The following is a 27,586-nucleotide window of genomic DNA, read 5'->3' as shown; positions in this document are numbered from 1 at the left end:
AGATCCTGCTTAGTCACTTGGGCTACTTTTCTTTCTCTGGATGGCAACATAGCAGACTTCATTACTCTTGAATGAAACTCTTAATTTTGTAAAAATTTTATGTTGTTTTTTATAACTGTTATAGCTTTACACGATCCTTGTTCTTTGACTTTTCTTTATCTTTATATCCTCTATCACCATCCCCCCTGGTTATTCTATCCATAACTCATCTTTATCTTCTTTACCGGTTTCTTTTTTCTTCTTTCATCCTAACTATGGACTCTACAGTCTTTCCCACAGAGACAGGTAGCATTCCCTTGCAGTTTTAGCCAACTCCAGTGTTCTCCTTTGATTCGCCCATCCTTCGAAACCTTGTTCAGTCTTAATCTACCTGTGAGCCTCTCCCAACACTGCACTCAGTACACTCTCCTGCCTCAGAAAAATGTTTGCAACTGGGGAGGGCAGAGGGGAATTCTGGGTTTTCTGCTCACCTCAAAAATCGAAGTGTAAAGTGAAATTAAACCTTTCCTCCCAAACCAGCTTCCTCTATATTCCACAAGTGTACTAATAGCAACATACTGCCAATACCCAGTCTAAAAACCAGAAAGTCATTTTAAGTAGATGCTAACAGATGAATGAGGATTAAGGCAGAAAAGAAGATTTCAGCCAGAAGACCCTCTGTGCAAAGATCCTGAAGCATGAAAAGTTCCGTGCCTTTAACGACCTGAAAGGCAGTGGGGTTGAACCACAGCTTTTGAGGGGACATAGTTAGATGGGAAAAGGAATACATTTAAGTGAAGACGTCTAGGAGTTGGCTGAAATGGGGACCCAAGCACACTAGAGCAATAGAGGCCTGCATCAGCTACTACCTTCGTACACCTCACAAACTTCCTACTCTATGCCTCCTCTCTTTCTGGAAACTGATCCTACCCCCAGTCAAGCACAGGGACAGGCACGTAACCAGCTGAGCCAATTCAAGTACTACAACTTTGGGCACTGCAACTATTCCATAACTGGAAGGTGATTCAGACCGAGCATTCTAGATCATCTAAAGAATACCTCTTCTTCTTTGATCTTATAGTATGATCATTAAGACATGAACAGAGAGCTTTGAGCACTCTCTGCTCCAACCTCATTAGAGAAGTCAAAGAAGAGAAGCGAGCATTCAGAGAAGAGTAACAAGAAGTGGAAGACTAAAAGTATCAAGCCACTATCCTTCCCAGCTACATGAGCAGATCAAAAAAAATTCCTCCTTGGAAAACAGTTAGGACGGTTCCTCAAAAAACTACAACAGAATCACCATATGAGCCAATAATTCCATTTATGGGTATATACTCAAAAAGAATTGAAAGCAGGGACTCAAAGGGCTATTTGCACATTCATATTAATAGCAGCATTATTCAAAAAGCCAAGAAGGTAGAAGCAACCCAAACGACCACTGATGAATGGATAAACAAAATGTGGTATAAACATACAATGGAATGTTACACAGCCTTAAAAAGGTAACTCCAACACATGCTACAACGTGGATGAACCTTGTGGACATTATGCTGAGTGAAATAAGCCAGACACATAAAGACAAATGCTGTATGATGCCATTTATGAGGTAACTCGAATAGTCAAATTCATAGAGACATAAAGTAGAATGGTGGTTTCCAGGGGCCAGGGAGAAGCACAGAATGTGGAGTTGTCGTTTAATGGATATAGAGTTTCAGTTTTACAAGATGAAAAGAGTTCTAGAGATTGGTTGCATAACAATATGAATGTACTTAACATTACTGAACTACACACTTAAAAATGGTTAACATAGGGGCCTGCCCTGTGGCATAGTGGTTAAGTTCAGCATGCTCCGCTTCAGTGGTCTAAGTTCAGACCCGAAGCTCGGACATACACCACTCGTCAGTTAATGCTGCGGCAGCGACCCACATATAAAGTGGAGGAAGACTGATAAGGTGTTAGCTCAGGGCTAATCTTCCTCAAGCGAAAAAAGAGGAAGATTGGCAACAGATGTTAGCTCAGGGTTAATCTTCCTCAGGAAAAAAACAATGGTTAAGATGGTAAATTCTATGTTATGTGTATTTTACCACAATTAAAAAAACTTTTAGGGGACCAGCCTGTGGCAGAGGGGTTAAGTTCACATGTTCTGCTTTGGTGGCCCAGGGTTCACCAGTCTGGATCCTAGGCACAGACCTACACACTGCTCATCAGGCATGCTGTGGCTGCATCCCACACAGAAGAACTAGAATGACCTACAACTAGGATATACAACTATGTACTGGGGCTATGGGCAGGAAAAAAAAAAACTTTTTTTTTTTTAAGATTCCCCTAAACTAATCACTTGCCACTGAAAAAAAGGCCTATTGAATATAAAAACTGATACCTAAGTATAGTACTCGACCTTGATATTAGAATTGACCAAGTCAGTTTGGGCTACAGGGTGGGAAGAATTTCTCCTCACAGGCTGTGAAGTTGACAGTTCTTGTTATACTGTAGCAAACAAGCTGGTTAACCCGATGTGTTCTGGAACTCAAACTATATGCTCACCATTAGGGAAACTGACAGAAAAATGTCAGGATATTAAACTGTTCAGGCTATTTCTTACATATTTTTCAGTACAGTGCCTCAAGAAAAACAAGCTTAGGTATAAATCAGACTGCCTTAAAGCAGAAACAGAACAGTGACCAGGACACAAAGGGCCTTAATCCCACTCTCCAATGAGATCCAAAAGTTGCAGTCTCTACCTGACACCAAGCCAAAGTCAGTACGTTGATTAGGAATGGAGGTCAGAGGAGGATCCAGGACCGGAGAATCCCAATAGGCCAGGTCCCTCAGAAGGATCTCCTGTTAGTCGTTACCTACTCCACCCTCCACCATGATAAGCCATAATCAAAAGGGCTGCAGCCTGGAGGAAGGGGGCCAACTAGCACGGCTTTATAATTCCAAGCAGAAAAGCAGAGCTCCAAGAAAGCAATCACCAGAGCAGACTTCAACTCAAAAACTGCAACATTTAAATTGCTTAATAAGTAATACAGTTTCATTAATAACATAAAATAACTTAAATCTATAGACAGGTAATAGACTTTTTTTTTTTTTTTTTGCTGAGGAAGACTGGCCCTGAGCTAACCCATGCCCATCTTCCTCTACTTTATATGTGGGACACCTACCACAGCATGGCTTTTTGCCAAGCAATGTCACGTCCGCACCTGGGATCTGAACCGGCAAACCCCGGGCCACCAAAAAGCAGAACGTGCGAACTTAATAGCTGCACTACTGGGCCAGCCCCGGTAATAGACTTCTAAATTGTTGTACCAAAAAAACCTCCAAGTCTGGCAAAGAGAAGCCTGAATACCAAATAGAATCTCCAGGTACCCCTAACTGCTCTACAAAGAAGCAGCACGCTAAGCAAGCATGGCCGCCATCAGAAGAATCCCCTCCACTATCTCCCTTAGGTATCATGAAAGACAAAAGGCAACGAACAAGGAATTGCATCCCGGCTGCAGCAGGCACAACAAAGGAAGGGCAGATTGATCAAGAAACCCCAATGTAATGAAAAAGTTTGTCCTTGTTAGCCTTGTTTAGGGAGACGCTGGACCTGCAGCCAATGAACCCCACTTTTTCCTTCCCACCGCCAAATTTCCTTTCAATTGTAAATATCTCAGAAGGTTTGCCACACAAAGACCTAAATGAAAACATGCTTGAAGAAAGAACACAAATAAGAGACAAATTTAAGAAATGCTATAAGAGACTGGGGAAGTAAGGGGGATCAAATATCTTGGAAATATTTATTATTGCCTTAAAATAAACACAAGTATATACACAAACTCCTAGGGCCAGAGATTATAAAAAGTATATCCTGAGCCAGCCCTGATGGCCTAGTGGTTCAGCGCACTCCACTTCAGCGGTCCAGGTTCAGTTCCCAGGCATGGAACCACACCACTGTCTGCCAGTAGCCATGCTGCGGCGGTGGCTCACATAGAAGACTAGAAGAACTTTCAACTAGAATATACAACTATGTAGTGGGGCTTTGGGAAGGAAAAGAAAAAAAAACAGATGCTAGCTCAGGATGAATCTTTCCTGGCCAAAAAAAAAAAACGCATATCCATAAAAACCCAGGCTAAAATTTCATACAACATCAATACAACATAGAAAGGAGAGACCAAGGGACACGTGAGAGTACTGAAGTATTTAAGAGGAAGATGTATAAATTTCAGAGTTTAATAAATCAACTGGGATATGAGATATTAAGTTAAGGACAACCATGGTAAGTTCACTAGGACACATCGTACTAAGATAATTCTCAAGCAGGATCCAGCTACATTTCCAGATGCATTTTACTTCAATAAAACAAAAGGTTTATAGAATATTACCCCAGCAATTCTTACTTGCTGTTAAAAAAACAAACAAAACCATACCTAGGTAAAAATTATTTTGATGACACTTTTCAAATGTTATTTCAAATGATTTTAAAATTATTTTATTTTTAACTGCTGACACGAACCTAATCTTTTAAAAATTAATTATTTTTAACATTTTTCATATGTTGTACAACAAGCTTTTGCTACTAACTGGCGCTAATATTTTCAAGACCACAACTAAGTTTTCTTTCTTATTAAAATAAGAAAATCCTCTAATACATTCTGACATCCACAAAGCAAATATCTACTTCCAGGAGGAAAAGAAGAGTCTAAATTCAAATGGAAAAGGTGACAGAAAACAAAAGATGATGAACAGTTAAATAGTAATTAATAAAGAAGGAAAAAAAGGGAGAATATACTAGTAAACAAGGAAATTTGACAGTTATAAAAAAGAAAATTAAAAATACAAAAGCTTTCAAAGAGAAACACAGTAGGAAAAGTTTATCTATCATAAATAATCAACCACACAAATGAACGTTTTATTTCCCACAATGAGAGCCCAACAAGTTGTGATTATTTGAATGAATCAGTTGATAGAGAATTCAAAATTCAAAAGAAACCAATCTGCAGAAGTGACAGTTAGCCTCTCTCATCCTGGACAGTAACTTTTAAAGGAAAATATGGCATCACATTTCAAAAGTCTTAGGGGAGACAAAGACTCAAGAGTATGGTATGAGTCAAGGTCCAACTAGGATATGAAAACAGCTCAGTGTATTTATAATTAGGAATTTAATGCAGACAACGAGTTACACAGGTGATAGAACAGCTGAGAAGCCAAAAAAGGAACTGTAAGGCGACCTGTTGGATTAGCAACACCAGGAAGCCATTACCAACCATAGACTAGGGAGACAGAGAGGAGTGCAGGCTGCCGGAGTCACCTGGCAGAAAGTGGAAAGCCAGTGGAGCTGTCCAGGGGCGGCTAGAACCATGGAGGAAATGCAGCCGCTGACAGAGAGAGGGAGAGGGAATAATGCTCTTCCCTTTCTCCCATCCTCCCGCTCAATTTCTCACCAGTGCCTCCCAGACTCAGCCAGAAGACAGCAGACATGGTAGCCTGGGAAACAGACAAGAGGCAGCCCCCTTGCAAGAGGGAGCAGGAAGGAGCAATGACATGAAATGTGTCTGAAAACAAGCAGGGCTTGGACTGGCATAAATTCTGTTCAGAAAAAATAATTTTAAAGACTAAAAAGCTCAACACTAATGATTTTCCACTTACAAATTCTATACAACTGATCAAACTTGAATTAATAACTCCTTTTCTAAGAAATTTTTACCTTACTTGGACTTAAATTTAAGGCTAGGCTCCATATATTACAGTTCCTCTCAGACTTGTACAATACAATATTAGTTCTAATGAAGCTCCCGTAGAGTGGTTATGTTATTTTTTAAATTAAAAATCAATTTATTTTAAAAGATAAACAGTTACTGTAGGAGAAAGTAATCTGACTAAAGTAAGGGTTCTTTTTTTTGGAATCAGGTCAACCTCAAACAAACATTTAATTAATAAGTCCCCCAAAAAGTTAAAACCATACCATTTAAATCTGCATTTTCAAATCTGACCCAGACTATTTTCTCCTTTTCTTCTGTTAGAGGTGTTCCACTGTAAGCCTGCATAGTAAACAGAAAGGTTTGAATAAAAATGTTTTACAGCTCTAACATTAGTGATGTTCAAAACAAAGAATAACTTAAGCCAACCCCATCCTTCTCCAACTTCACCAATCCTACATCTTAGGAAGCAGCATATTTTAAATATTTTTACTCCCAAAGAAAGTTACCCAAGAGTCTGATAACCTTGGTCAAAAAAGGTGTTTTTAATCTATTAAAGAATTGCAGAATCCTAAAATACAATGATCACAGTCTATCAGGAAGCATCACTATAATTTAAAGGCACTCAAAAAACTAAACCATCCCCTATATTGGTCTATAAACAAGAAGGTTTAAAAAATAAACAAAACTAGGGGTTGGCCCTGTGGCACGCACTCCACTTCAGCAGCCCAGAGTTATGCGGGTTTGGATCCTGGGTGTGGACATGGCACCATTCATCAAGCCATGCTGAGGCGGCATCCCACATGCCACAACTAGAAGGACCCACAACTAAAAATATACAACTATGTACCAGGGGGCTTTGGGGAGAAAAAGAAAAAATAAAATCTTTAAAAGAAAAATAAAACTACCACATATATTTATTTAGTTCTCAGGTGTTTATGATCAGGTAATTACACTCTACCTAGAAATTTCAAGAGTATTACTTTCTGCTCGCCTCCAGTTCTGGGTGGAGGGCACAGGCCAGGGGTGAGGATGGAAAAAAAGAAGTATTCCTTTTTTAGTCTCTTATCTGGCTTTTAGACCCACCCTGCAAGCCTGCAAGGGTCACAAAGATAAGCATAAACTGCCATAAAGTCACAGGAAAAGTATCACTGGCACCCATCAGTATTCAAAGGGAGTCATCTCTCCATAGAGCAATTGCTATTATTTAAAGTTTTTTTAAAGATTGTATATACTTAGAAGCATTTAGAATGTCGACAAAAGAGCCGCAACATTTTCAATTATAAAGGGGTACTCAGTTCACAGAACAATTATTTAGTATAAGTTGTATCAAAAGCATACAATCTCATACATAATTCCATATACATGACCTGCTTTAAATTTCCAGGCCAAGTTACAGCCCCATACTGCAGCAAACAAGGTTAACAGCCATTGGAAACACTGTTAAAAAACAGGGTTACTTTAATAGTAGGTTTGCTATACAAAAATATTATCTTACACATCCTTACAATTTCAATTGTCTTGTTTAAAAAACAAGTGAGATGTGTATTGGGCAGTTGATTCCCTTGGAGAGGAGGAAAACCTGCACTAAAACCAACTAATTCATCAACTTTATCTTGAACCACCTCATCCACATCTTCTTCCCCTTCTTCCTTGGTCTTGCTCTTCTCATTCTTGAAAACTCTCTTGTTTTGAAATAAACTTATTACTTTGGAATAATTTTAGATTATTAAATATAGTACAGAGTTCTCATATATCCCTCAGCCAGTTTCCCCTAATGTTAACTATCTAATTCTTACCTTACCATGGTAGATTTACCAAAACTAACACTGGTGCATTCCTATTAATTCGGCCCCAGACTTTATTTGGATTCCATCAGTTTTTCCACTAATGTCCTTTCTCTGCTCCAGGATCCAATCCAGGTTACCATGCTGCATTTAGGACATCTTTCCTATATCAGGCTCTCCTTTAATCTGGTAAAGCAGTAACATTTTTTAAAATTGTCTTCAGTTCAGCAGATTTATTATAAGGCAGCTTATCACCTGCCGTATTATTTAACATTCTCCCAATACCTCTGCAACATTTGCAAGATGCTCTCCTTTGATTTCTGGGCAATATGCAGAACAGAGCAAGGTTGAAAGAGGCCTTTCAGTGTAACGGGATTCTTGAACTTCTTCCCTTTCCCCTATCGGGGGGAAATCAGACTTTCATAACAAGGCTTGCATACTTGTGCTATGTCTTCAAGTTTTCCTCTCTCCTTAGCACACATGGTGTTCTTTACTAAGCATTTTTCAGAAAATTCTGGGAAGCTGTCTGAAGCACCTGAGTGTTGCTTCTTGTGTGTCTTCCTGCAGGTTCACACAAAGAAGGCATGTGACATCACGTCATTTTGGCACCCAGCTTCTATGATGTCCTTTGCCCGTGTTTCGATATTTTATTCTCAGTGAGGCACAGAGTCCCCCAGTGCCCATGCAGCTTTCACCTGCTCTCTTGATGAGGTCAGTATGCCGCCACAGAAAAGCTGGGTTTTCCCCAAGCACTGATTATTAGCCCTCCTTCTTCAACCAACACTCAACCGCCCTAGCCCTCTTATTCAGAGTCAACACTTTTACCCCAGTGCTAACAGGACTTATTTATTTCTCCTTTTATTTCTTATCTGGTTTCTAACACATATACACACTCATAAGCACAAAGTTACTGCTGAATTTTAAAAGACACAGTTACAGGGGCTGGCCCGGTGGTGTAGTGGTTAAGTTTGCACACTGCTTCAGCAGCACGGGATTCGTAGGTTTGGCTACTGGATGCAGACCTACGCACTGCTCATCAAGCCATGCTGTGGTGGCATCCCACAAACAAAAATTAAGAGGAAGGGGCCGGCCCGGTGGCGCAGTGGTTAAGTGTGCACGTTTCACTTCGGCAGCCCAGGGCTCACCAGTTCAGATCCTGGGTGCAGACATGGCACCACTTGGCAAGCTGTGCTGTGGCAGGCGTCCCACATATAAAGTAGAGGAAGATGGGCATGGATGTTAGCTCAGGGCCAGTCTTCCTCAGCCAAAAGAGGAAGATTGGCAGTAGATGTTAGCTCAGGACTAATCTTCCTCAAAAAAAAAAAAAATTAGAGGAAGATTGCCACAGATGTTAGCTCAGGGCCAGTCTTCTTCGCCAAAAAAAAAAGACAGCTACAATCACTGTGGCTATGTTGTGTTGTTTTATTTTTTCACTGTAGAGAAAATAACTTCCATTGAGTGCTACTGTCAACAGCATAAATTTTTTTTTCCTGAGGAAGATTCGCCCTGAGCTAACATCTGTTGCCAATCTTCCTCTTTTTGCTTGAAGAAGACTTGCCCTGAGCTAACATCTGTGCCAATCGTCCTCTACTTTGTATGTGGGTTGCCACCCCAACATGGCTGTCAACAAGTGGTGTAGGTCTGCACCTGGGGACCAAACCAGGGCCCCAGAAGCAGAGCCCAAAACTTAACCACTAGGCCATAGGGCTGGCCCCCAAAAGCATAATTTTTAATTAGAGCAAATTATTCTATATGGACCATGTATCATAATTTGATTGACTACTACTAACGTTTGGGCTGGCTACAATTTTTATGCTGAAAATGTAAAAGTTTTATACACACTGAAATGAAAAGTTCTGAGCTCTGACTTTTTTTATTGTTGAATTAATCTTTCAAAATAAATTTTCCTAAGTACAATTATTAGATTAGAGGGCACAGCTAAGGGCTTCTACCAGCCATCAATGACATTTGTTGAACACAAAGGGAATTCACTTTACTTGTCACAGCTGAAGAAGCTGATACAGCTAAAGAAGCTGATATGGCTAAAGAAGCTGATACGGTCTAACAACACATTTTCTCCCTTTGGGGGTATTTGGAGACCCAGAGAATAATTTCTAGGCTCCATGCATTTGACGATTCCCAGAAGAGAGCAGGAGGTGAAACATAACATCAGCAAAATAAATCACTTTCCAAATGGCTGACCGCCAAGTACTAATGTGGGATTCTAGATTAAATGTGGGAAAAAAGAGACAGTGGGTCACCAAATCTGGCCCACCACCTGTGTTCATAAGTAAAGTTTTATTTTAACACAGGCAGGCCCTTGCCTTTACAGAAAAACCAGTGCTGAGCAGTTGCGACAGACACTGTATGAACTGCAAAGCTTATGTGGCCCTTTACAGAAAAAGTTTGCCAACTGGTACACCAGAACCATGAAGCCTTAAGGACAGGCACCGCGGGTCCTCCCAGCTGAACAGTGCCTGATCCATAGTGGGTGCTCAAGTGTCTGCTGCCTGAATTTTTGCTTTCCTTCCACAGTAACTAGAATAACGACTTGCATAGCATAACTTTCTTGAAAGAATATTCTCATTCTTAGATCCACGACTACAACTTCACTTCCATTGTTACTACTCTGATGCAGATCTTCACGGTCAATTGCATGGATTATCGCCTTTACGTATAACCGCTCATAAAAACTCAACCTTCTACCTTCCAGCATTTCACTCTATCTGTTTTAGCAGCCCCCTATTTTCAATCTATTACTCAATCTAGTACTCTTGTTTCTCTAGCAAACTCTCCAACTAGTCCCTCAAAGCCTCTAACCACAGCCTCTCTCCTCTAGCTGACGGGAACTGCTGGCTACGCAGGGTTTCCACTAGCACTAAAGGTGCCTTTGTAAAAATGTCATAAAGAGGTACTCTAGGGGCAGGCAAATTACAAAAATTTTTAAATGCCCCTCACTTGGAACTAGCCTCATGCCAGGGCTCAGGGTTTAAGAAAAAGGAGCAATCTGTAGAAGACCAAGTTGGATTTCAGGCTCAGCCTGCTCTCTAGCCCTGGCAATCCGGGCAGAGCACAAGACGCCTGAAGGCCACAGCAACACTGTTGCCTACCACACCCAGCCAGCCAGTTTCCTTCGACACCAAACATCCAACCTTTCCATTCATTTCAACTAATGCTATTCCCAACGTCCTTAGGAACTTGACTCTTTCACTCTTTCTTTGCTACCCATTCCCTTAGGAATTAAATATTCAATCTGTACTATGTGTCACACTTACTGATATGTTGTTATTATCTTTGGTTGTTTCAAGCAATTTGAGTTCCCTTATTTTTTTTTTTTTAAGATTTTATTTTTTTCCTTTTTCTCCCCAAAACCCCCCAGTACATAGTTGTATATTCTTCGTTGTGTGTCCTTCTAGCTGTGGCATGTGGGACACTGCCTCAGCGTGGTTTGACGAGCAGTGCCATGTCCGCACCCACGATTCGAACCAACGAAACACTGGGCCGCCTGCAGCGGAGCGCGCAAACCTAACCACTCAGGCACGGAGCCAGCCCCATTGAGTTCCCTTATTAACCAAGTTCCTCGAGAAAGGAAAGTACTTATTTTTCCTTACAGGCCCCACAGACCTTGTGTTCGTGGCCTACTTTCATTAAAGTTGACTGAGCATAAAGGAATACCAACATTTCTTGGTACTTTCCTTTATTTGATGAATACAATTGAACTCTGGATTTTAGACTTTTCTAGGCTCTCACAAAGCTGGAACACTGAATCTACGAATGTCCTTTTGAACAGTTCAGTTTCAGATAACTTGGCAGCCAGAGAACACTGACATCACCACAGGGAAAAGATACAGAAACCTTTCTCTTCAGTAGTTCCACTAAACAGTGCTTCCCAAAGCCGCCGTTTCACAAGAATCATCTGAGATTCTTACTACAGACACAGTTACTGGACACCACCTCAATTCCACCGAGTCAAACCATCTGGGAGAGGGGCCTGGAAATTATTATTTTTAACAAGTTGGCCAAGTGATACTTATGTTACGTCTGGGCATCAGTGCTCTAGAGATGATCCCAGGAGGGCTGCCCTCATTCTTTATTCTCACATTTACATAGAGGGAACAGCCAGGGGCTTACTCTCACATAAGTCAGAGTACCAATGCATCCTCTACGTGGCATAAAAATACTGCTCAACATGAAAGAGATGCAGATTTGTGCTCAGTATAGTATTTAGTTAATATACTATCTAGCTAACGAAATGCACAGCATATACTGCTTTTCTCACTTCAGACAGACAACATTTAACTAAGACAAGATTTTGGAAATAGAACCCAACTAGAGAGCCCCAAGTCCCATCTCTCAACTCACATCTCACCTTGATTCCTCTTAGGAGAGCAAGTCCTGAGGAATAATTGTGCCACTGTCAGCACAAAACTAAGGCATATCTAATAATAATAACAAACATAATTCTACCCTATCAATGCTCAGGATGCTAAAACATCAAAAGTCGTTCTGAAGTTGACGATACTAGTGTCAAGTTTAGGAAACAGAATATTTCAGAGCTTCCCTGGCCAATGATAAAACCTACTATTTCTGAAACCATATAGACACTTACCTGTGGCACAACATCTTGTAGAAAAGTCACAACACTTTCCATGTAGGACTGCTCCCTGAAAAGGGGTGAAATGGAGAAAATTTATCATTAACAGCTTCAGACAGAACATAGAAAAGAGCTTTCCACAAGCCCTAATAAAGTCATTCATAACACTGAAAAAAGAAAGAAGGGGCCAGCCTGCTGGCACAGCGGGTAAGTTCACACATTCTGCTTCAGTGGCCCAGGGTTCACCACTTTAGATCCCAGGCAGGGACCTACGCACTGCTTGGCAAGCCATGCTGTGGCAGGCCTCCCACATATAAAACAGAGGAAGATGGGTACAGATATTAGTTCAGGGCTAATCTTCCTCAAAAAAAAAAACAACTCTTGGGGCCAGCCCAGTGGCACAGCAGTTAAGTGCACATGTTCCGATTCGGCAGCCTGGGGTTCACTGGTTCGGATCCCAGGTACAGACATGGCACCGCTTGGCAAGCCATGCTGTGGTAGGCATCCCACATATAAAGTAGAAGAAGATGGGCATGGATGTTAGCTCAGGGCCAGTCTTCCTCAGCAAAAAAAAAAAAAGAGGATTGGCAGCAGTTAGTTCAGGGCTAATCTTCCTCAAAAGAAAAAAACCAACTCTCATCACCTGATAGTTCTGCTAACCTGCTTTTTAGTTTTTTTGTATTTCTTATTAAATGCAAATGAGATTTTAACATTTTTAAACATTATCTCTTCTTAAAAGTCATGCTCTCTTAATATGATATAGATAACTTCTAACTCTTATTTGCAGGAGTGATGACAGAAGACTTGGCTAAGGCGGGACCTTCCTCTTGAGTCAGAGCAGAAGAATGTCCTAGTTAGAGCAAGAAAAATTGTTGCTGATGACTCAATATTTAGTGATCTTCTCTTTAAACTGGTTATGAACCTAGCTCCTTACCTGTATATACAGCAAAATGAATCTGTATTTTGCTGCAGGTGCAGGCATTAGAAGGAGTTATGAAGAGGTCCTCCCAGAACTTTTGGCATAGACAAAATATGGGAAAATGTTAAAAATGCAAAAAAATGATACTGCTGAGGACACTACTATCTTAAATGGGAAGTATATGGATATCGCCAAGTAGAGAAAAGAATTTTCCTCAAAACACCAAATCAAACTCATTTCAGAGAGATGTGAAAAATTACATTTAAAGAAAATGTGAGTTATCCTACATCCTATAAAAAAGCAATAGGCCTTAGACACCTACAAAAACTAATTAGGCCTACCTCTCCAACCTCATTTTTCTGCCACTCTCCTAACTTACTCTGCCTCAGTCATATGCAACTTCAATTCCTACAATACACCAAGCTCTTCTTTTTTTTTTTTTTTTTTTTGAGAAAGATTAGCCCTGAGCTAACTGCTGTCAATCTTCCTCTTTTTTCTCAGGAAGACTGGCCCTGAGCTAACATCCATGCCCATCTTCCTCTACTTTATATGTGGGACGCCTGCCACAGCATGGCTTTTGCCAAGCGGTGCCACGTCTGCATCCGGGATCCAAACTGGCAAACTCCGAGCCGCCAAAGCAGAACGTGTGCACTTAACCGCTGCGCCACGGGGTTGGCCCCCCCAACTCTTCTCTGAATCAAGACCTTTAAACTAGCTTTCTTCCTGCCTGCACTCCTTCCCATACTCTTCCCTCCCTTTCAGATCTCCAGCCTAAGTGTTATCTCCCGAGATAACTTCCCTGACAGCCTTACATCACACTCCCCACTGTCATTCTCCATCATAGCACACTAAGCGCTGATGAGAGCCTATAATTACTTTACTTGTTTACTGTTTCCCTTACTAGAATGTAAACTCTACCACAGCAAGGTCTATTTACCTTATATCTCCAGAACCTATAAGCCAGGACTTAGGCACGGAGTAGAAGTTCAAGCATTATTTGTTAAAAGAATACTAAATGAATCAAAGATTTCTCTATTGCATAACAAAAAGAGCAATATATGTTGAATATCACATGGTGAGGTGGCATAGAATACTGCCTAAGTGCACAGACTCTGGAGACAAACTACCTAGGTTTGATCCAGGTTCCCTTCCTTGGCTGTCACCAAGGACAATTTACTTAATTTCTCTTTGCTTTGGATTCCTCATCTGCAAAATGAAGACTGAAACGGTACCTAACTCATAGCTAATAATATGCTTAACTTGTCGCCATGGTCCATAGTTAGCAAAGAAACATAGCCCTGGGAAATGCAGGGGGGAGAAAAGGAAGTCTTATGGTAAAATATCGTACTATACATATACTTTTGTTAGTCTGAGAAGACATTCTTTACGTAACATGAGAAATTGCCCAAGGGAGATAACCCAAACGCTATAATTCCCTTATGAGCATTTTAAAAGGCAGAAAACAAATTTCACCTCCTTAGGCAGGTATTGAGGTCTTAACTGGTTACTGCCAAACGACGTTAAATACATCGACTTTGCTGCATTTCATTTATGAAGATAGCTAGCCTTTCCCACATCTGCTCACTCTACTCCCTTTGCCTAAAATGTACCTTTGATTCTAACTGTCCAAACTCTATTCAGCCTTGAAAGTACACTATAAATGTTAGCTTCTTAATAAAACCTTTCTGGATCTAAAGTACTAAAATATTCCCTCTAAATTCTCATGATGTTTTGCTGCATCTTCTTTATGGATTATAGTGATTTCAAGTATACATATCTTAAAACCACATTAGAGGGGCCAGCCTGGTGGCGCAGTGGTTAAATTCCCACGTTCCGCTTCTCGGCGGCCTGGGGTTCGCTGGTTCCGATCCCAGGTGCAAACATGGCAAAAAGCCATGCTGTGGTAGGCGTCCCACATAGAAAGTAGAGGAAGATGGGCATGGATGTTACCTCAGGGCCAGTCTTCCTCAACAAAACGAGGAGAATTGGCAGTAGTTAGCTCAGGGCTAATCTTCCTCAAAAGAAAAAAAACAAAAGAAAAAAATCCCACCTTAGGTTATACGCTCCTAGGAAGTACAGATATACTTTGTCAAAGAATGCTTAAAATATAGAAATGTACTCTTTATGAGTTTGACTTTGGAACTTTCTGACTGAGACCCAGAGTAAGAGATACATTTTACATCATGACCTAGTAAACATATACATATATAGGAATATATCTTTGTGTGTGTCACAAAACAATACTCTCAACATCATTTTCTATTATACTCTATTTCATTTTTTAAATAGTTGTCCTGACCCACTAAATTGACTTAACGACTCGCTAACTGTTAAATCTGGAGTTCAAAAACACATAACCCTTCAGCATTTGGCCTAGTGCTTTTCATGTAGTCTATAAATGTGCTGAATACACCAACTTCCCCCTCCAATTATTCCTTTTATTTGGCCTTGGCAATGATATTTATCATCCTGTAGAGCCAAAATTAAATAGATTTTACAAAAGTATGCACTGCCCAGAAAGGAAGCCTGAATGTTAGTGACTAGCAGTCTGAGGAATCCTTTCTTCAGCTATTAGGAGTATCCGAAATTTGCTTACGTGACAGCCTGAGGGCGAACCACAACTCCACCAGTACAACGACTGGGTCTTCTGGGGGAATCTGTAGCCATAGCTTCATTCACAAAACCTGTTTCCAAAACAAAAAGATAGACAAAAAAGGATCATTACTGTTGGGAGTAGAGGGAAAGGTTTATGGTTGCTCACTAGAGATCCCTTTTCAAAAGTCCCTAAAATGTAGGAAACTTTCCCAGCAATTCCTCTTACACAAAAAAGGGGGAGGGTGAGAGAGGAAGCAGATAAAAAAAAAAATTTCAAATTATCATGAGATTTCTGTATTTGGACAAAGCCTCAGAACAACATAACTAGTTCACTCCTGCTGGACCCTTTGATCTACTGTTAACAGAAACTAGAAAGATCAGAGAACCAGATCATGGGAAGGCAAGTGTAACACAGGATCACTTTATAAAAACAAACGTGCTACCTCTGTGGGCCGAAATTAAAGAATTTACTGAAATCTTACGTTAAGATAGTGAAAATACACACGGTACAATATTTCAAGACCAAATGGAACAGTGAAGTAACAGTTTCTAACTAAGACTGATGGGAATCCATCTATGAGTAAGACTGCATATCATAACTGCATATGATGCTGGATGTTAACGACTTATTGTGGTGATCATTTCACAATATATACAAATATCAAACCATTATGTTGTACACCTGGAACTAATACAATGTTATGTCAATTACATCTAAAAAAAAGACTGCATGATCACAATTTAACAAGATTTTTTAAATCCTATTTGTAAACCCCCTGCTATTGTAACCTAATCACAAGAATCTAAGTAATAAAAACTTCTATGACATTAGAACCTCCTTATCCTTTCCTGTCACATCACTAAATCCTGATCTTTGAATGTCTAACAGCATCTGAATCACTGGGGAGGTTTTAAGAGCATGGAGTGTACTTGGTTAAGGTTAAAAGAGGTTTGACAGCAATATTAAAGATCTCTTGCAGGGCTCAGGTAAAGCCCACAGCCTGGAACTAATCTTGAAAACCCCTAAAACCATCACTTCTAAGTAGAGAGCATTCTATCACCTTATTTGAAAACTCGCAAACTGGTAAGTCCCATCTGCTGCAACCAAAACACCCTTTGCCCCCAGTAGCCCAGGTACCCTTTCCTCGGTGAGCACCTTCACTGCCAGCCCCTCCGCCCTCTCATTTCCATTCAACCCTTTATTTCCAGAAACACAGCCTCCCAAGAACTGTCCTTTAAGGGCCCTGTCTCCTGAGGACGACCCTCGCCAGCCCCTCAGGCCCCCCTCTCCTAAAAGACACCAGCACAGAGATACCCACTTAACCTCCAACGCGGAGCCACCACTGCCCCCGGCCGCCCTCTGGCCCCTTGCCCTGCCTCCCCTCCCCCTCCAGTCTCGACAGCTCTCCCTCGTCGAATTCCAGCCAGCCGCGCCCTCTCCCCTCACGCTGCTCGGCCCCATCCCCGCCAAGCCTCCCCAAAGCCACAGCCCCGCCAGCCTTCTCACCGGCCGCCCCGCCGGTAAACGCTGTTCACCAGCTCAAGGCTCACTGTTTGGAGTCTCCCCTCGTGATTGACGGCTACCACTTCCTACCACGCCTCAGCGGAACTACCGTCCTAGCCAATCCCAGAGGCAAATGGCTGCGGCCGGGCACCGCCCTTGGAGGTCAGCTTCGCCAACCAGCTAATAGAAAAGAGGCGGACCCGCCTCCTGAATTTATCCAATCCGCTGGGGCTCGAGGAAAAACAAAACAGTATGTAAGTTCGGGTGAAGCCAAGGTGTCAGGTTCGGTTGTGAACGCAGGCAAGTGGAGAGGAGTTGCGAGCATGTCTATTTTCCTTTGCAGGCAACACCTTCGGGGCTTTGTCAAAAAGCATCATGCCCCAGCCTCCTGTCCACCTCACCGGAGCGTCGCAGCTGGGAGTCGGAGGACAGGGGCACTGGTCTGTTTACATCGAATTCTCGCGACAGCTAGTTTGAAGCTCAGAGCACGTGGACATGACAGCTGACAATCACTTTGCGCTGGCCACTCACCCATTCCGAACCCGCCTTCTGCCCCGCCCTTTTCGGTGTGTTTACCTTCCGGGAGCCTAGGCTGGCTTGTGCTGGTGGGCAGCCCTGGAGCGAAGGAGGTGTTGATCTGAATGAGGGGCGCGCCTGGTAATCTTGTCAGTTTGAGCTAGGTTTGGGGACCACGCCTGATTCCTTCCTTACCTGTTTCCAACTCCTATATGGAAGAGATCGAGATCTCCCGGTGTATTGTCAGTTACATTTCTTTTATAATAGTGATATCATTTATTGATTTATTGAACGATCGCTCAGCGCAGTCCTAAGCACTTCATAAGTTTGATCAAATTTAATACGACAGTCCCATGAGAATATGGCTTATTCATAGGCATAGACATTGTTACAAATTGGCTGATACAGCAGTAAAAATTTTAAAAAGGTTTTAGCACAGTGGAGAAGGGAAGAGTTTAGTAGAGAAACTGCCTACCCGGAAATATGCAGTTAATCAGGTGCTAGAAGAAGAAAGATAGAGCTGAGAAACCACCCATTTGCTCTTGACCCTCAATCTATGCCAATAAATAGAACACCCAGAGTGCTATTAGGCGAGTCTTTGAACTTTGGCTTATAAAAGATTTTGAACATTCATCTTCTTCCACTACAGAAATTCCCAGCATTATCTGCCTTTTAAGATTTGCTTCCTACATTAAACCCACTAAAGAAGAAATCATTCCAATATTCTGAATTCCTTCTGTTCTTGCGCTATGACTGGCTTACTTCCTTGTCTTTGAAATGTTTTTTGGGTGTTTCTCTTGTGCGTATCTCATTTTCCCCACCTAGAAAGTTAAATTCCTTCTAGGCCTTAGTAGACTAGGGCTTTCACATTGTTGAATTCCCCTTAACACCTAACAGCCCTGAACACAACAGGTATTTCAAAATTCAGACTTATTTGAGTTAAATAATCATTATTCTCATGCAATCCAGGCCCCAGAGCAGAAATAGAGGAACTCCAGAGGAGACCAAATGTTTTGCTCAGGTCTGGTAAGGCCAGTTCAGGCGCTTCTATTAGCAAGTTTTTAAGCTTATTGAAAGCTTGGTCACATAGCTTATCCCATTCGAAGGGGTCCGTTTCTGGCCCCTGCGGTTTATCATAGATATCTTTAGCAATTAATCCAAAGTTAGGGATCCAAATGCGGCAAAAACCAGCCATCTCCAAGAATTCTCATAGCTGCCTCTGAGTTTTTGGTGAAGCAAGGTGACATAGTACCATTTTCCTCTCCTGGAGAAGGCTATGTTGTCCCCTTGAAATGATGAACCCCAAATACTTTACAGTCTCTTTAGATAGTTGTGCCTTCCCTTTAGACACTTTATTTTTCTTACTGGCTAAGAAGTTAAACATATTTAACTCTATTCTGATGCTATCTACCTGGGGATAGAATCAGATCCCACAGGTTAAGGGTTCAGTCCTACAGGATTACCCTTTGCCTCCCCTTTTAGATGCCAGTTGTAAATCTAGTTTGTCACCTGTGCTTCTGACCAACCAGCCACAGACCAGAGGTTCCCACAACCCCCTCCTTGGGCTTGATTAATTTGATAGAACGGCTCACAGAACTCAGGAAAAGATTTTACTTAGCAACTGGATGGAGGAGAAGCATAGAGAAAAACATGTGGGGAAGGGGTGTGGAGCTCCCAGACCCTCCCTGGGCATGCCACTCTCCCAGAATCTCCACATGTTCACCAACCCGGAAGCTCTCCGAAACCCATCCCTTTGGGTTTTAATGGAGACCCCATGACCTAGGCACAGCTGATTAGATCGTTGACTATTGGCAACTCAATCTTCAGCCCCTCTCCCCACCCCAACGCTGTCGCGGCGTCCCACATAAAACAGAGGAAGATTGGCACAGATGTTAGCTCAGCGACAATCTTCCTCACACAAAAAAATATAAGGCAAAGGTCATAGGCATAGCTCTTGTGGTGAGGCTTGGTCTGGTTCAGAGTGGTTGATGATTACATCTCCTTAACATAAGAAAGGAAAAAAACTATTTGGAAAAACAATTAAATGCTCCAAATCCACCCTTGAATTCCCTGGGGCAATTATTTGGTGACAAAAGGAACAACAAGCACAAAGGCCCTAGGAAAGGAGGGAATTCTGAGGAAGAACAAGAAAAACAGTATGATTTAAAGAAAGTAAACTAAGTAGAAAACGATAGCAAACTAGTCAGGAGAGATAAGCAGTGGCCGGCTGGAGCATGGTCTTATATAGAATTATAAGTGTAACTGCGGACCCTTCAGGACCAATTCAGCTGACCCCGTCTCTTATCAACAGAGTGACTAAGAATTGCCTTTCAGAAAATCTGCAAAGTCATGTAGCCAGGGCATGCGTAAAAGAAGAAATCGTGACCTGAACCAACCTTGGAATTAAAGATCCTCCTCCCCACGGACCCCAAGGGCTGGGACACCACTGGAATGTGACAGTTGGACTCTTATCAGAAGTGAGGGGTCCCTCACTCACGAAGATCCGGTGTTAAAATTCCTTCCCCACCTCATCAAAAATGTGTAGAACCCCATGATAAATGTTTAGAACCCTGTCAGAAATGTTGAAAACCTTACCATAAATGCTCAAAGCCCACAAATCAAAACCTGTCCTGCCAGCATTTCTACGTGCCAGCCTGTTCTCACTAACCTCTTAAATTTTGCCCCAAATCCTGAACTGGGGAGACAGATCTGAGGGTACATGCCCCCTGTCTCTCTGCAGATTGATCTCGCAGAATAAAAGCTGATGTTTCCCCCAAATGCTGATACCGTTGACAAATAGAAATGGCAAGCAAATAGGATATATTGGAGAATATGAGGAAACCATTTGGTGTAAACCTAATTAGGCCTGACCTTGTTTTTCCCAAAGGGCCTGACTGAGGCCTTTGAGCATGCATTGTATATCTGCTTTAGATATTCCCTATGGCAGGAACAAAGGCCCTTGAGATAAAGGTGCAACTTCCCTCCCCCTCCCAACGCTGGCATTTCCTTAAGGATTAAATATCTTTCCTTAGGCTAGAAACTGATTGCTGCGCTCACCTGTGACCACCCAGCTCCGAGACAACAGACTTGCTTCCTGCTACACCCACCAAGATAGCAGACCCACTACCTGCTGTGTCCATCAAGCGCTGTGCCGACAGGGCAATCTTGTGACTATTGTGGGAGGGACATTTCAATCATATGTGAAACACCCTCTTTGGGGGTATATAACCACTCTGTACACCTCACTTCTTTGGTGGCCTTTCTTCCAAAGGAAGAAAGGCCCCGGGCCATGGTCCTCAGATTTTAGCTCAGAATAAACTCTCCCAAATTTTCATTTATAGATTGGCTATGGGTTATTTTCGTCAACACCATAATCAACTGGCTTGTTTAAGCACATCGGGCAGTGAACTGTAATTTTATGCGGTAACACAAGGCGTTTCAATTTTATTCTAAAGTGGGAATCTACTAAAGGACTTTCGGCTAGAAAATGTCATGATCATATTTACATTTCCAGAATATCATTCTGTCTACTACACGGAGAATAAACTGTTGTCAGAGAGGAGACAAGAGTGGAAGCAGTGGGTCAAGTAGGGGGGCTGTTTCAGCAGAGGAGGTGGGAGATGCAGCCCAGAAAGGGGCCCAGAAGTGAAGCAAGAGGTGAAAAGTAATCAATTCCAGAATATTTTGGAAGAGAGAATTGAAAGAACTTGATAATGGGTTGGATGTGGGATAGAAGGAAAAGAGAATCAAGAATGACACCTGTGTTTTGGGCCCGAGCAACTGAGTGATGACATTTACAGACGTGATGAACGCTGGTGAAGCTACACATCTTTTAGGGGTGTGAATTTCTGTGCCTTAGTTTCATCCTTTGTAATTGTAGAAAGACTATTATAAGCCTCACAGGACTTTTATGCAGAGTAAGTAAATTTAAAATTCTTAGAACCAGTTGGAAATTTCTCCAAATTAACTAGTTAACTAATTAACCAACTAGTTCTAATTACTCCATTTTTTCTCCACAAAGATGTGCGAGATTCTCTCATGAGCCTTCAAATAGAGCAAAAACGGAATTTGTAACGATCATTTTTCTGAATGGAAGTAACTTGTGGGTGTTTAATACATACTGCCAGCTGAGGAGTCCCGGTGTTGGGACATAAGGAAACTTTTCAACAATCTGTTCCTATGACTGAGCAATCCCAGCCAGAAAACTAATTTTCAGTGTAAAAGAGTGACTTCAAGCCAGAGTTCTGTGTTCTTCCAGTTGCTACAGTGATCCATTATAATAAATCACGAATGACTGAAATGGCCTCTCCTTTGGCCCTGGAGGTAAAAACAAAAGTCCCCAGAGAATTGTCAGGGAACTAACCATATGCAAACTGAATTTCAAAGTCAGTTTATACTTTAAGGTGTGTTTTGTTTCAGCAGGATTAAAATTCTTTTTGAGGGGCCAGCCCTGTGGCTGAGTGGTTAAGTTCACCTGCTCTGCTTCGGCGGCCCCATGGGTCGACGGTTCAGATCCTGCACGTGGACCTACACGGGGCTCATCAGGCATGCTGTGGCGGCATTCCACACAGAAGAACTAGAATGACCCACAACTTCAATATACAACTATTTGCTGGGGCTTTGGGGAGGGAAAAAAGAAGAGGAAGATTGACAACAGATGTTAGCTCAGGGCCAATCTTCCTCACCAAAAAGCATACTTAACAAAAAAAAAGAATTCTTTTTTTAGCCTCAAGCAAGCCATTGCCTCACTTACCCTGGCCACCAAAAACACTTGGATAATAATCATATGATTTAAGCAGTGGTGAAATAATCTTATTTCACATAGAACTCTGGTGAACATTAATATTTTAATGTTCAGTCAAGTAAAAGGAAAAACAAAGAGGTTAAAAAAAAACCATCATGAGAAGTAGGTTCATCACTCTGGTTGGGGATGTTGATATCAAGGGAGAATACGCATGTGTTGGGGCAGGATGTGGATAGGAAACCTGTACCTTCTGCTCAGTTTTGCTGTGAATCGAAAACTGCTCTAAAAAGTAAAGTCTATTTTTTTTTCCTTTGAGGAAGATTGGCCCTGAGCTAACTGCTGCCAATCCTCGTCTTTTTGCTGAGGAAGACCAACCCTGAGCTAACATCCATGCCCATCTTCTTCTACTTTATATGTGGGACACCTACCACAGCATGTCTTGCCAACCGGTGCCATGTCCTGGGATCCGAACCGGCGAACCCCCGGCCACTGAAGTGGAATGTGCAAACTTAACCACTGTGCCACTGGGCTGGCCCTGTAAAGTCTATCTAAAAAATTACGTTTCTCTAAAATCCTCCAATTGTGAGGTAAAAATACATTAATTACTCAGAGTAATAGACTTCTTTTGGTGCATTCATTAGGTTGAAACTTTTGAACACTACCTTTTGTAGTAATCTCCTAAAAAGTAGAATTCCAAACTCTGTAGAATAGAAAAACCATAATTCAAGTCAAATAAACATAATTCAAGGTCATTTCATCTCACGTCTATTTAATTATAATAGTGCCTACCATTTGTCTCTTACATATTGCTAGATAACTGTTTCTTTCTTTTTTTTTTTTTTGAGGAAGATTAGCCCTGAGCTAACTGCTGCCAATCCTCATCTTTTTGCTGAGGAAGACTGGCCCTGAGCTAACATCCATGCCCATCTTCCTCTACTGTATATGTGGGATGCCTGCCACAGCATGGCTTGCCAAGCAGTGCCATGTCCACACCCAGGATCTGAACCGGCGAACCCCAGGCCGCCAGAGCAGAATGTGTGAACTTAACTGCTGCGCCCCTGGGCCAGCCCCTAGATAGCTGTTTCTAAAACAGCATTTTCCCACGTTTCTTTTGTAAAGGTTTTATTTTTCCTTTTTCTCCCCAAAGCCCCTTGGTACATAGTCGTATATTCTTCATTGTGGGTCCTTCTAGTTGTGGCATGTGGGACGCCGCCTCAGCGTGGTTTGATGAGCAGTGCCATGTCCGCACCCAGGATTCGAACCAACGAAACACTGGGCCGCCTGCAGCGGAGCGCGTGAACTTAACCACTCAGCCATGGGGCCAGCCCCAAAATGTTTCATTTTTCAGAGCAAAAATTATAACATTGCCTGTTGAGGTTCTCAGTGTATGTAGTTGTAATATGTAAGACAACCAAAACATAAAGAGGAGAGAGTAATACAATGGTAAGTTTTCAACATTCCACTTTAAGTGGTAACATATTGATTTTAAGTAGACTATAAAAGTTTGTGTATTGTAATCTCTAATTCAACCATTCACACTGCCAAAAGATTTTGCCTCAAAGATTAAAATTTAAGTTTTCAACTTTTCTTAGTGACATAGTATATTTAGGGTAAAAAATACACTAACATGCTTCACTCCATTTAGAACAACCTTCCAGATATCCGGAAGATGGTGAAAAGAACATTGTTCATTAATGTTACCAAAACAAACCCAGTGCACAGCTTATGAAAGCAATTCTAGAAAGCCTGTGTTTCACATGATTAATGCTTTTAACTTCTAGGTTGTGATGGACTGCCTCCAAGATGACCCTTAATAATGCTTATGTCCTAGTACTCCTAGATGTAGTTGCCTCCTACATTGTATCAGATTTGCTCTGTGCACTAATAAAATACAGCAGAATTGATGATACGATACTTTGGAGCTTAGGTTACAAAAGACATTGTGGCTTCTGCCTTGCTCTTTCTGGTATTGTTTGCTGTGGGGGAAGTTAACTGACAAACTGTGAGAAGCCCTCTGAAGGGGCGTGTGTGGCAGGGAACTCAGGCCTCTTACCAATAGATCTGTGAGCCTTACGGGAAGCAGATCCCCCAGCCCTAGTCAAGCCTTCAGATGACTGTAGCCCTGATTGAAATCTTGACTGAAACCACATGAGACTGTCACCTAGCTGAGTCATTTCCAGATTTCTGACACTCAAAAATCATGGAGATAATGTTTGTTGTTTTAAGCTGCTAAATTTTGAGGTATTATTATGCAGCAATATATAACTAATACATTTTAATCTTTGTGGCATAAAATAAATAGATCATGAATGATCTGTCCTACAAAATATTGAAGAGAAACAGTATGTGGACATGATATTGTGATATAAGAAATATACATTTTGGTCTTTTTTTCTTTTCTCCCTAAAGCCACAGTATAGTTGTATATATCCTAGTTGTAGGTCATTCTAGTTCTTCTGTGTGGGATGCTGCCACAGCAAGGCCTGATGAACAGTGGGTAGGTCGGTGCCCAGGATCCAAACCAGCACACCCCAGGCTGCTGAAGGAGAGCCAGGGAACCCAACCCCTCGGCCACAGGGCCAGCCCCTTATTTTGGTTTTTGTCCCAGGCTCCTGGCTAAAACCTTTGTAACTTCCTAAGCGACAAAGGTGCAAGGAAGATCTTTTGTCTTTGGTCTTCAACCCCTGTCCTGATACAGAGCTCCTAAACCTTTTGGAATTTCCTGATAGGAGCAACTTTTGTTCCAATGAGGCAACTGTTGGTGGGCTCCCGCATAGCTTCAGGATGGGGGCCAGTCACCGGAAACAAGCCATGATTAGCTTGGAACTTTCAGCCTCATCCCTATCTCCTCCTAGTAGGGGAGAGGCTGGAGACTGAGTTAATAATCGATAACGCCAACATGATGAAGCCTCCACGAAACTGAACTACGGGGCTGAGAGAGCTTCCAGGCTGATGAACCAGCTCACGTCCTGGGAGGGTGGTGCACCCCAAACCTATGGAGACAAAAACTCCTGTGCTTGGGACCCTTCTGGAACTTGACTGATGATGTTTCTCTTCACCTAGCTGTTCATCTACATCCTTTATTATACAATAAAGCGGCTAACATGTTTCCTTGAGTTCTGTGAGCTGTTCTAGCAAATTATCAAACCTGAGGAGGGGGTTGTGGCAACTCTGACTTATAGCCAGTTGGTCAGAAGTATATGTAACAACCTGGGGCTTGAGACTAGCATCTGAAATGGGGGGCAGTCTGCTGTGAGACTGAGCCCTTAACCTGTGTGACCTGCTAACTCCAGGTAGGTAGGGTCAGAACTAAATTGTATTGTGCGACACCCAGTTGGTGTCTGCTGACAATTAGAGAACCACTTGGTGTAGGAAAATCCACACATCTGGCATCAGAAGTTACTGTGTGAGGAGGTAAGTGTTTTCCTTTCAGTGGACATGTTTAAGTGACAGCGTAAGTCACTAAGTAAGTAATACATCCACAGACTAGACTACTAAAGAATGAAAAGGCTCTGTGACGGAACAATATGGAAAAATCTTCAAGATGAAAGATTGAGAGGTAAACACATATACAGTTACATGCGTATGCACTGATGATCACTGAAAGCACACACAAAAAAGGAGGGAAATGTTGGCTGCCGTGGGGGCTGAGGTGGGTTTTTTTCATTGTACCACTTTATACAAGAATATTCCATCACGGGTTATACTATTGATTTATGTGTTGCATAGGCAAATAAAATTTAAATAAAAATAATAGAAACATGCAAACATTTTTTGTGATTGCTAACATCTACAACTCCCTAAAGAATAGGCCGAAACAGAGTCCCAGGAACACAGACACAGAAAAGAGCTGATTCTAGCATTTGCAATTATGTATCTCAAACTAAAAATGTTTCCAGTGTTAAATAGCTACTAGTATGGCATGGAATTGGACTCTATGGCACTAAAAATAAGGTGACCTCGGAAGGAATTAATGTATGACATTTTGACATAATGCTGATTTGAAAAATAAAGATTACATGATCCACTAATCAAATGGAAATTTTAATTTCACACAGATACAAGATTATTTTCTTTACAACCACTGGCAAAAAAAGTGAGAAGTAGCTAAATGGATTTTTTCTTTAATATACATTCAGACTTGTCAAGTTTCCAGTTGGTGCCGCTAGGACAGTATCACAGGTCTAAAAGATGGAAAGACTCTTCACAATAAATTGACTCCAAAAGTGTCTGCTAGTTGCTATGTCTCTATCTGGGAAAGATCTGAAAAACAAACTCTTCAACATCCAAAAATCTTTTTAATTTTTTAATTTTTTGTTTTGGTGAGGAAGATTGGCCCTGAGCTAACATCTATTGCCTATCTTCTGCTTTTTGCTTAAGGAAGATTGTGCCTGAGCTAACATCTGTGCCAATCTTCTTCTATTTTGTATGTGGGACCCCACCACAGCATGGCTTGATGAGTGGTCTGTAGGTCTGCAGCTAGGATCCAAACCTGCAAACCCTGGGTCACCAAAGCAGAGTGCACAAACTTAACCACTATGCCACCAGCCTGGGCCCCAAAAGTCCTTTTTAAAAACTATCCACGATTAACGTCTTACCAGGACCCCTAATTCTTTTTTTTTTTTTAAAGATTTTTTTTCCTTTTTCTCCCCAAAGCCCCCCAGGACATAGTTGTATATTCATCGTTGTGAGTCCTTCTAGTTGTGGCATGTGGGACGCCGCCTCAGCATGGCCTGATGAGCAGAGCCATGTCCGCGTCCAGGATTTGAACCAATGAAACACTGGGCCGCCTGCAGCAGAGCGTGCGAACTTAACCACTCGGCCACGGGGCCAGCCCTGAGGACCACTAATTCTCAATCAATCATCTTATGGAAAATTGGTATGCATCCAATTGTGCAGCTCCTAGCATACTGTAGGTGCCTAATAAATGCTGAATTCATGAATTAACTCTTCAATCTCTCAATGAGAGGTCTTGTTCTAAATTTATAATAAATTTTGAAAATTTCTTTTTTTTTTTTAGGAAGATTAGCCCTGAGCTAATATCCGTGCCCACCCTCCTCTACTTTTTACGTGGGATGCCTACCACAGCATGGCATGCCAAGTGGTGCCATGTCCACACCCGGGATCTGAACTGGCGAAGCCCAGGCCACTGAAGCAGTGGCACGTGCGAACTTAACCGCTGTGCCACGGAGCCAGCCCCTTAACTGTATTCTTATTGTTGGATAGTTAGTCTGTTTTGATGTATTCTAAATTAAAATTAAAAACAG

General features: G+C 41.8%; 1 protein-coding gene across 20 annotated transcripts in view; it reads right to left on the bottom strand.

The window, feature by feature from the left end:
* Window positions 1–17,522, bottom strand: part of BCAS3 (BCAS3 microtubule associated cell migration factor) — a 569,848-nt gene extending 552,326 nt beyond the window's left edge. For 19 of the 20 annotated variants that reach the window (XR_011493725.1, XR_011493724.1, XM_070482853.1 and 16 more), the window contains exons 1-4: window positions 17,063–17,193; window positions 15,557–15,644; window positions 12,057–12,111; window positions 5,927–6,002 (exon numbers count right to left, since the gene is read on the bottom strand). Coding sequence is in view for 18 of the 20 variants with exons in the window: in XM_070482853.1 (XP_070338954.1) it covers window positions 5,927–6,002; window positions 12,057–12,111; window positions 15,557–15,627 (202 nt within the window). In the remaining 2 variants the exon portion in view is untranslated. Of the gene's footprint in view, window positions 1–5,926; window positions 6,003–12,056; window positions 12,112–15,556; window positions 15,645–17,062 lie in introns of all 20 variants that reach the window. The other variant, XM_014856948.3, reaches the window with a different exon arrangement.
* Between the last annotated feature and the right edge of the window lie 10,064 nt (window positions 17,523–27,586).

This window comes from Equus asinus, chromosome 13, assembly GCF_041296235.1.
Source record: "Equus asinus isolate D_3611 breed Donkey chromosome 13, EquAss-T2T_v2, whole genome shotgun sequence".
Lineage (NCBI taxonomy): Eukaryota > Metazoa > Chordata > Mammalia > Perissodactyla > Equidae > Equus > Equus asinus.
Note: the sequence above shows the minus strand (reverse complement) of the source record. Positions and strands in the feature narration are given on the sequence as shown.